Source organism: Notothenia coriiceps, unplaced genomic scaffold (assembly GCF_000735185.1).
Source record: "Notothenia coriiceps isolate Sejong01 unplaced genomic scaffold, NC01 NC01_scaffold00033328, whole genome shotgun sequence".
Lineage (NCBI taxonomy): Eukaryota > Metazoa > Chordata > Actinopteri > Perciformes > Nototheniidae > Notothenia > Notothenia coriiceps.
The window spans coordinates 1-10,475 of record NW_011366029.1 but is presented as its reverse complement, the minus strand read 5'-3'; the positions used below and the strand labels follow the sequence as shown (position 1 = coordinate 10,475).

Sequence of the window (10,475 nt, the reverse complement as noted above, 5' to 3'; positions counted from 1 at the left end):
AACCATTGCTGTTACATTAGGGTGTGTATTGGGACATTTGTGAATTGAGTGTGTCTCTCCCTTCCCTCCTTCCTCTCTCTACTGTATATAAATGATTCAGAGTGTTATAGAAGACTAAGACTCTCTGTCTTAAATTGAAATAAAGTCTCTGCTTTAATCTTGCAGTCCACAGCACACTGTGGTACTGAGGTTACACGAGGATCAGATCAGTCACTGGAGCTCTGTTAGTCCTGTAATAAAAATGTAATAGAAGGATATAAAGCCACGGAATTACAAAGATCAAAAAATCTTTGCAGGGTTTATTCAATACTTTGGAGCCCGTCTGAGTGGGTGTATTTGCAAGTGTACATGGAGAAGTAGATTATGTTTTGAATCAATTGAGTAAACATATTTCCAGAGCCTACGCATACAAGGTTCATCAGTCAAAATCCAAATAATTTTGAAATGTGATAATACAAAGAAAATTAGAAAAACACTGTCATCCACAATTCTTTAGCATTTTTTATATATTTTTAGATGTTTTCACTCCTCTGCTCAGCAACAGACTTTCACTGCTTCGGCTTAATGATGTGCATGAAACATGTGTCCAGATAGTGATTATCAAACTTCCATCACAGCCCACACTCTGCTCCGCTCTGAGCTTTTCCTTTCACATTCCCCACAGATTTACACTGATTGATCTCTTGACAACTGAAGAAACATCTGAAGTGTTGCTGTTTTTCTTCAGCATTGTTTTGATTAATTACCACAGTGTAAAGAAATCTGTGTTATTGATCGATCACTGCTATTTGGTGGGCTGGCTCAGCCTCTCATCTCTGGATCAGTGTAGTTCCTCTGTGAAGGTCTGAAAAAGGGCTATATTGAAATAGAATAAAAGGTTTTTGAGATGGAAATTGTGTACCTTTATTTAATAATAGTGTAATTGTTTACTTCTCTTAATAATTTGCTTTAAGAAACAAACCCTCAAATTGATTGAGCCAACACATCATTAAGTACCTTAAAACTGATGGAAATTTGCAGACTTCAAACAATAACTTACAATTAGGATATCCAACACACCTATCAATTGTGACACCAAATGATGGCTTTGTACTGTACAAAGTGTATTTAAAGCTTGCTGGCCTATCACAGTCTGTTGCCCCCTGGGTTAGGGTTAACCCCTAAACCATAACCCTTTATTCAATATTTGAAGCAAACAGCACTCACACTTGATTTCCCCAGCTCAAAGAGTCAACAAAGCTTTGCGACTTCAAGTGTAGTGGCTTGTGTTTGAGGAATTGTTGGCCTGGGGAAAATGTTTGTATACACTGCACTGCATCTTCTCTAACCCTAACCCTATCTTCCTCCCCTCCTGCCCAGGTCCACCTGTTGAAGGACCAGCTGAGTGCGGAGGCCACGGCTCGGCTGGAGGCCCAGGCCCGGGTCCACCAGCTGCTGCTGCAGAACAAAGACCTGCTGCAGCACATCTCCCTGCTGGTTAAACAGATCCAGGAGATAGAGACCAAGATGGCCGGACCAAACTCCAGTAAGTATATCACTTAAAAAACTCATGCACGTACACATTGAAGGCTGGATTAGCAATGGCAGGACAACAAATATAGAAATGTTTCATTTTACACCACCGCCTATGTCAACAAACTGACACTGTCAGGTGTAATCCTTGCATGTTTCAAGAGCAAACCTCCAGCTACACACACACCCATACTAACCATGACCTTCACCATGATAGAGCAACTATATGGATTCAGACATACAGGCTTCTACGTGCAAAATGCAACATTAAGTCTACTGAGTAGGGTTATTCTCCTGTTTATTATGCTCCTCACATGTTCTGTTCACTGTTACAATCTGTCTTCACCGTCTCTCCCCACAGCTTCACACATTTATAAACCTTTCTTATTGGCTATTCAGAAAGGGAGAATCTTCTCTGCAGTTCAGCCTGCCCTCCAATTGTCACCTAGCAAGAAGCAATCTGTTATCTTATCAGCCAACATTTCACAAATCCAGCGGGGAAAATATGAGTCACTGCCACCTCTGCATGCTGGACATTTGTAATGAACACGATAGAATATACGATGAAATCTCAAGACCTTCGTAATGAAATGCAAGATAAAACCCTTGCTCATTTAAAAAAAAGTATATATCTGTTAACATCAGTTATTGCTGCAATTCGTCCGTAGCATGAGATTGTAAATGCTAGCTCACCAGCATGTCTTATTGACCTTTATTAATATTATTAGTTACACCCAGAGGTGGGAGAAGTACTCAGATCTTGTACTTGAGTAAAAGTAGAAGTACCAGAGTGTAGGAATACTCGGTTACAAGTAAAAGTCCCGCAGTCAAAATGTTACTCAAGGAAAAGTACAAAAGTATTAGGATCAAAATGTACTTTAAGTACCAAAAGTAGAGTACTCATTCTGCAGATTGGCCCATTTCAGAATAATATAAATCTAATGTTTGATTATTAATATTGATCATTAAAGTGTTCTCAAAGCTGGTAAAGGTGCAGCTAGTTTTAATGACTTTGTATACTGCAGGGTAGCTTGTGAATTTATTCCAGGTGTAACTAAAGTCTGATTTAAGAGTTGATTATATTTCACAGCATTAATCCAAATCTGTAAAGTAACTGAAGGTATTACATACATTTAGTTAGAGTTAGAGTAGAAGTACAAAGTAGCATAAAATTAAATGTACTCAAGTAAAGTACTAGTACCTCAAAAGTATACTTAAGTACAGTACTTGAGTAAATGTACTTAGTTACTTTACACCACTGGTTACACCTTTCCCTTTCCTTCAATCACAATGTCCACCAAGAGAAAAAAGGTCAATTTCACAGCATGAAACTTGTTCTGGCTGAAGATGAGAAACGGTGGGGATCCCTTGCTGATGGTTAAAGCCCAGTGTATTGCTTGAATAGAAAACCTTTTGAAGGAATACCATAAAAATATATGTTTTGTGCTCCGAGATGTGGTTAAATCCATTATGTGGGTATTGCGTCCAATGAGCCATTAAACACTTGAATCTGTTACTCCAGCTTGACTTCCTGGATCATATTTCCTTCTCTCACCGGTACCCTAAACAATGCACCCCCACCAACGCAGCCCCCCCCAAGCTGCTTTCAGTTTCAAATCACCCACTAACTTTGTAATGTATCTTTTAATTAGTTTTCTCTCTCACTCGCTCTTTCAACCTGACTGTAGACTTTCACGCTCCATGTGTGTCTGACAAAACAGTGCCACAGATTTTACTCCAGCTGTTCCCAGACTTTACATTTCAGTCGCACACCAGAGAGGAGGCACATAATACAGCAGGAGAAGGTTTGAGAAGTTTCTATGGATATTTATGGGCCTGGTAACTGCTGTGAATCCAAACTGACTGCCGCTGTCAGCCTGCACAAAGAAACAAACAACAAACATTTCAGAATCATCTTTCATGCTTACTAGGAGATGGATGCAGTATTTCTTAATGTATCTTTCTGTCAGTTTTTAAGCTCCAGGTCTGTGTTCATAAAGAAGAAAGCGTGTGAGCTGCCTGCGTAATGATGAAATGCTTAGAAATATGTTTTTTTATGCTTTACAAAATGCATTTATTTGTCACTGAATGATTGATTTTGTTAGAGTTTTCAAGGAGCTGCTATCGGCCACAACTTACAGATATGTTATTCTTCCGCCATGATCCAACAGGAAGAGCAATAGCAGATGACTTTAAATCATGGTGCAGTAGTATAAAATATTGTATCCGTCCTCTAGTCCTTGTCTCTACCTCCCTTTGCTCATTCTTCACTTTTCTTTTCCCTCCTCCTCTCCAGTGGGATCTCAGGACAGTCTGCTGGAGATCACTTTCCGATCGATGGTGCCTCAGGTGATGTGCGACGCCACGACGCCCAAACCTGATGTGTCCATGCTCAACCTCCCCGGGCTGGGCTCCACTGACGGGAACGCCTTCACTTCTTCCAACGGGACTCTGGGAAGCCCCCTAGGTAGGGACAAGTGTCTTCTCAAACTGGATCGTTTCCGTTTCCTCCCTGGGCCTCCGCCTCCTCAACTCCCCTCACCTCCCTCGCTGCTCAAAGCCGACAGGCCGGAGAGAAAAGTCCAAGAGGAGTCTAAGGGCACGTTGTCCCGTGACATCCAATCTCTGAGCTGCCTGGACTTTGCCGCGAAGTTTCGCGAGTCGGGCATCGCCTCGGATTACGAGTCAAATACGGACGACAGTGACAGCAATGAGGACGAGGGGGAGGATGATGAGGAGGGGATGGAGATCTTTGGCTGGGGGAGGGACGAGGAGACGCTGAGGCTGCTCAATGTTCTCAACAGTCAGGGAACTCCTGACTGTCTGGGAGATGAAATAGCGGTGTAACGCACTAACCTGCCCCCCTGAGGAACCATTGGTCTTGACCTTTATTCTGTCTCAAACTACCCTGTACGATTCACCATGTGGCAAACTAACCTCCGTCAGACAGGCACAGTTATATAAACAGTACTTGCACCATTATATTGGTGTGATGAGTTGCATAAGAGAGAGGAAAGACTCAAATAAATAAAGGTGAATTCACTGTAGGACAACAGTAGGCTTAGTTGGCTATCATAGGTATCCTGAACATATCAACCACTCAGGCATGGGAACAATAAACATTTAATCTCACCAGACAAAAAGCAATCTTATTTATTTTAACAGAGATTTGGTGACAGAATACTAATCGCGTTAAATAATAGAATTGTTCCGTTGCTCACTGACTGGGCTGCTATGCGTTCTTTGATGCCTGTAGTGGTCAAATATTTATTTAACAATTTATTTTACTGGATTATTTGCTAGGACCTACCTTTCCTCTAGTGCAGGGGTGTCAAACTCAATTTCATCGCGGGCCACATTCGCATAAAGGTTGTACTCAAAGGGCCGGTTGTAACTATATAAATATATATATATATATATAAAATAATGTATTATATTACGTTATTGCCTCTGAATTGGATTATTATCGGATAGGATAATAACTTAGTAATTAATTACGTCTGATAGCAGAAGTCCAGGGCAAATAATTGCAAGTCTCTTCAGTGCGCATGTCACAAAACGAGATGCATTGTGGGACATGTAGTTTATGGGCAACCTGCTTCTGTAAAGTGGTATGTAACCGTATAATAAATATATTCTTTGCAAGCTCTTGCGGGGCCACATAAAAGGAAGCCGCGGGCCGGATTTGGCCCCCGGGCCTTGAGTTTGAAACCCCTGCTGTAGTGTGTCTGTTTTGACATACTCCTCGTAAAAAATATATATTTTGTATTTATTAAGTTATTTATTTACTATTATTACTCTGTCGTAGTTGTGTCAGGAATGTGTTAAAGTTAGTCCAAGCTGTCAAACCTACCGGCATATTTCTGCAATTTTCTCTGTTGTGTCTTTGCTTAAATATCTCCTTCATTTTTCACACCTGTAATACATGTCTCCAGGGGCAACTGTGTGGATCTAATCTCTAATCTATATGCATACTCATGCATACACACTTATTCTTTAAAATCTTGATTCCTTTCTTTTCTTCAGCCTTTTCTCTGTATTACACTTACACAGTTTGTATCCATAAATCAAACTCCCAAAGTCTCCTCCCAGCTCTCTGTTGCTGAATTTAAATTCTGAGGTTACGAGTCTTCATTAAACAAATGGTGACTGTAAGTCTTACCATGAAGATGTCAGGATGTAAACATGAAATCAAACCATAAGTGAATGTGAGTTCATGGTCAAGCCTTCAGTTTGTCAGGCCTGGGAGCGTATCTGTCAGAAAGAAGAGGACAGGGTTTGCGAACGGAGAGACGGATGAGCTTGTGTCCTCGCTGGAGTGAAAAGTGACTCTTCCGTCGAGTAAAGATGAACACTTCAGCCAAATTCTGGGATGAACTTTATCACTGTCTCCATGTTTGGAGAGGGAGAGTCCTTTCTTGAGCTCTTAATTCAAAGACTATTTTTCGACAAAATTCTGGATCTGTACTGTATGTACGAACTTTTTTTTTCTACGTCACCCTGCAGACTTGCTTCGTCCTTGACTCCTGCACACCGCCCTCTTTTTGTCTCCTCGCAGTCTGTAGACTTGGTAGTCGGAGCATGTTTGCGCTCTTTTCACTGGTCCACACATTTCCCCCCCGGCTTTTTAATTTATGTAAAGCCAGGATTAGTTGGACCTCGAGGAACGCTATTTGTTTCTTGTATTCATCCCGTAAACAAAAACACTTCCCTCGTGCCAGAACAGCAGCTAACGGATGACAGCCAAAAGATCTCATTTGTTTTTAACCCAGCTCTGTGTATGGCCTCCAAGCACAATGCAGTATTAAAGTGTTCATTTTGTTTCAAAGCCACAGAGTTTTCTTTCGGCCAGTTTATCACAGCAGTCCTGTCAAACGGGTGCAGACAGACCGCTGTTTGGCAAAGGTACATGCTGCAGAGATATAAAGGGGAATCAGGCTAGTTCTCGAAGGGCTTGCTATCTTTTATAAAGAGCTTTAGCCTGATAGGATTAAACCAATCTAGTGAGAGTCCGGTAAACCAACTCCCAATTAGCCACTCCGTTTCTGGACATGCTTGCTTAAAGGATAACAGAGATTCAATCTGAGTTGTTGTTTTTCTAAAAGTTTGTCTGGAAATCTGTACCAACTTTTCTAAATCAGTCTCAGTCAAGAGTTTTGTGGTCAATGGGTTTATCATCTATATTACGAGACATATGAGGGCTATTTAAGGATACATTTATTCGAAGGTTGATGTGTCCGAAATGTGGATCTTAAATTAATCCGTGGAAAAGGTTCCCCCAGAGAGCATAAATGAATTACAATAAAAAATGAGAAAGGACTTAATCTGAAAGGGACCCGAGAATAACGACACAGGATCCAAAATGCAGGCAGAATACCAACATGGATATTAACCTGGAGCTCCACAAACTAACAACCAGACTTCAAAAAGAGTGGAAACGCATCCAAAGATCCATCACCTGCATTGCACCATCCCATTAGAGTTTCAAATTTGCTTTGATCAGACCTCAGACCTGCTGAAGTAGACGAAAACCTACTATACACTGATGAAATATTTGATTCGTCCTGACTCCTTCTTATTATGGACTTTATAACAGAATTTACTGGAAATTAATGGAGACAGGTGGATAATGGATTACATTTTCAACTTTGAGGGTTTTCTTTTCATCTCAAACACTCAAAAATCCCCCACATTGACATTTGTTGCACTCTACGCTTTCTCTCTTTCTGTGGCCATCAGAAGGTATTTGTTAGTTTCCATGAAGTGCTCGCTTCTCTTTTGACCCGGATGACAGGAAACACAAAGATCAGACGAGTGTGTGTCAGAGCGAAGGATGTTTTCTCTTTGAAACGCTCTCATCCACATTGTCTCTATTCTTAATATCTACCCTTTTCCCTCTTTTATTTTCTCTTATTTCTTTTCCTTTAATGTTTTTAATATAACATAGTAATCATCTCTATGGCATTACCGTGACTATGTTTAAAGAGGCAGGTGTGTCAGTTTACGATTAGGGAAAAAATAAGAAAGTAGTTCAGGGCGACATAATTAAACAGATTTTTCATCCTTAACCGGCATCTTTGAACTTTACAAAATGCATTAAATCAATTTCCAGCAACTGATGTATTCAACATCAGATAATATGTAAATCAAAAATGTAATAAAACAGCTCTCGATTTTGTCCAAAAAAGATGGCCTGTTGTGATGAATCGGCAGTTAAACATATCACAAAGGTGATATTGTAATAACCTTTTTAAAAGTCTCTCGATTTAATGGCAGAATGTGTAGCATTCTTACATTATCAGGTAAGAAATTACTAATATCAGGCTTAATCACAATTTTGACTTATGCAGAGAGAGGTTACCCTGAAACCTAGACAAGGGCGTGACTGGAGAATGGCATTATAAAAGAGATGATTTGCATGTGCTATCAGTCAGTTTTTTATTGTTATTACTTATGTCCTCCTTCTTCTGACCTCGACCCACAAATGTCACCATTTTAAAAAACAGAGAGAAAGTCTGCGGTTGCTGTTTATCCAAAAATGTTGTTGTCAGCAATGAGTTTAACCGAGGGCATTTCAGAGACGTTACAAGATTGAGGTTGGGGTCAACCTCATTTAAGTAATGGAGTGATTTTAGAATAATTTCTTAATTAACCTAGTCCACATTCAGTTTTTTCGTTTTTCTTAGTCATCACCACATACTGAGGGGCGAGCACCCTGTAAGCTAATTAAAATGTTGCCGGATTTAAATGTGCTGCCACTTGCTGAAACTCATGATCCATCACCTTTTGGAGTCAAATTGGGTGAACCCAAATAATATTTTTGCTTTCAATCCATTAATAAGAAATTGCGGGAAATCATTGAGATAATTCTTTTTTTTTGGGCTTGGTGCTCGTTGTTCCTATTTAACATTTGTGTCCATTACCTTTTAGAATTGTGCGTAAAACCTCAGTTCGGACCAATTGTACAACTGTGTTTAGTCCTTGCCATAAAGAGGTAGTATTTTCCTATTTTTTCTTTTGGGGTTAGTACATAATCATGTCATAGTACCATAATTTGAAAGGCTTTGCATTCTTTGAAAGAGAGATTTTTTTCTTTTCTATAAACCTTCTCACCTTTATGTTCCCAGCCTGCTCTCTAAACTTGTTTATACCCCCTGGGGTAAAAACTCTCTTTATATCATTTATATTTCTCTCACAGGTGTTCCACCTTAACCTTATTCTCCTGTCATCTCTTGAACACAGATCTTCCTCCGACCTCTTCAAAATGTCAGGTGGACTGTATTTCTCTTGTTGCTGATGTATCTATTAGCGATTCCTGCTGTGTAGTGGCCATTATGGTACAGCCCTCGGCCTTTTAGCTTGACAGTGATGCCGAAGGTCTGTAATCCCCATGTGAATGGCCTGTGTTCAGCGTTTTGTTGTGGCATCACACACTGAAGCAGACGGGTCATTTGTGTGGCAGATTTGTTAACGTTTGAAATGTTTAACTCATTCATGCATCCTTAAATAATATCGATTCAGCCTCTAATGAATTTAGTGGATTTATTCACAGCAGCCATATTTGTAGTCCTGGGCTATTGGGTAACAACAAGCAGAGCTCTGTTGCTTTGGGAAATCAATGGGTTTACTCATGTTAATCTGAAAAACCAACCCATTCCTCTAGTTGTTCATACAGTGAGATGATTTAGTATCTGCTTTTGCACTCCAGGTTAGTACAATTTGAAATCCTCTCTTTACATTTTGTAAAGGTCCCATGTCATGGCCATTTCTACTGATCATAATTCCATTGTTGAGGTATAGGCTACTATAATAGATTTATATTGTGCAATTTTCCAAACTCACATTGGTTTCTCATACAGCATCTCTGTGTATACAGGGCTCGACAGTAACGGTTGCCAGGTTGCCATTGGCAACCATTCAGAAAAAATGTCAACCACTTCTTGGCCTTTGGTTGCCATCAGTGGCAACCAGTTTTTGACATAAAGAAATAAGGACAGCAAACAGCTAAATATGCACCCCAAAAGAGATAAATGTTAATTATTTGTTGTATTAAGAGTGATATTTAATTATTGTTGTGACCAGTCGGAACCTGATACTTAAGTTGCACGTGCATTGGTGTGATTACGGAGCCAGAAAGCGATGCACGTTTACTTGCGTGCACGGTGCGCCGTGTGTTTGTTTTACAAAAAATGGCGAAGCAAATTAAGTTGTTTGACTGGGGTAAAAAGTTTGGCCAACCACTCAACATCTCAAGCGAATGTTCAAAGTGATTCAACTGATGAAGCGTAAGGCAGGGGTGCCCAACCAGTCGATTGCGATCGAGCGGTCGATCGCGGGGAGATTCCCAGTCGATCGCGAGATGTGTCTAAAAATAGAACAACAATATTCTGTTTTATCGTTAATGTCCTATAACATAACGCATCAAAGCTTTGTGATTGGCCGGCGTGACCCCATGTGTCGGGGCGTGGCTGGTGGGCAGTCCAAACTAGTTTGCTGACGTTGTCCGTGTCAACAGGAGTGACAGCCCGCACACACACAAGACCGCAAGTATGGCAGAAGCAAAAAAGCCCAAAATATATAATGTTCACTCCGAGTGGGAGGATGATTATTTTTGTATCTATTCCAATTCAAAGTCCATCTGTCTCATCTGCAATGCGAGCGTGGCTTTATCGAAGAAGGGTAATTTAGGAGCGGCATTTCAAAACGGTGCACAAACGCTACGAGACGGAATTCCCTCCTAATTCTGCCCTACGCTCCCAAAAGGGGAGGGACCTGAAAGGACAGCTAAATGCACAGCAGTCCATTTTCACCAGGCCCAACAACAAGAGCAAGGCTGCTACCATAGCATCTTATCGTGTCAGTCACGTTCTTGCGAAACACATGAAGACGGCGAAGTTGTGAAAGAAGCATTCCTGGAGGCTGCCAACGCGCTTTTAAGCCAAAATTAAATAAATAGCATTTCA

General features: G+C 40.6%; 1 protein-coding gene across 1 annotated transcript; it reads left to right on the top strand.

The window, feature by feature from the left end:
• Positions 1-1,359: 1,359 nt before the first annotated feature.
• On the top strand, positions 1,360-4,890 carry LOC104961454 (carboxyl-terminal PDZ ligand of neuronal nitric oxide synthase protein-like; the record flags this gene model as incomplete). Its single annotated transcript, XM_010789750.1, has 2 exons — positions 1,360-1,525; positions 3,809-4,890. Coding segments are annotated over 2 exons (717 nt in total), but the record flags the coding sequence as incomplete, so codon positions are not given.
• Between the last annotated feature and the right edge of the window lie 5,585 nt (positions 4,891-10,475).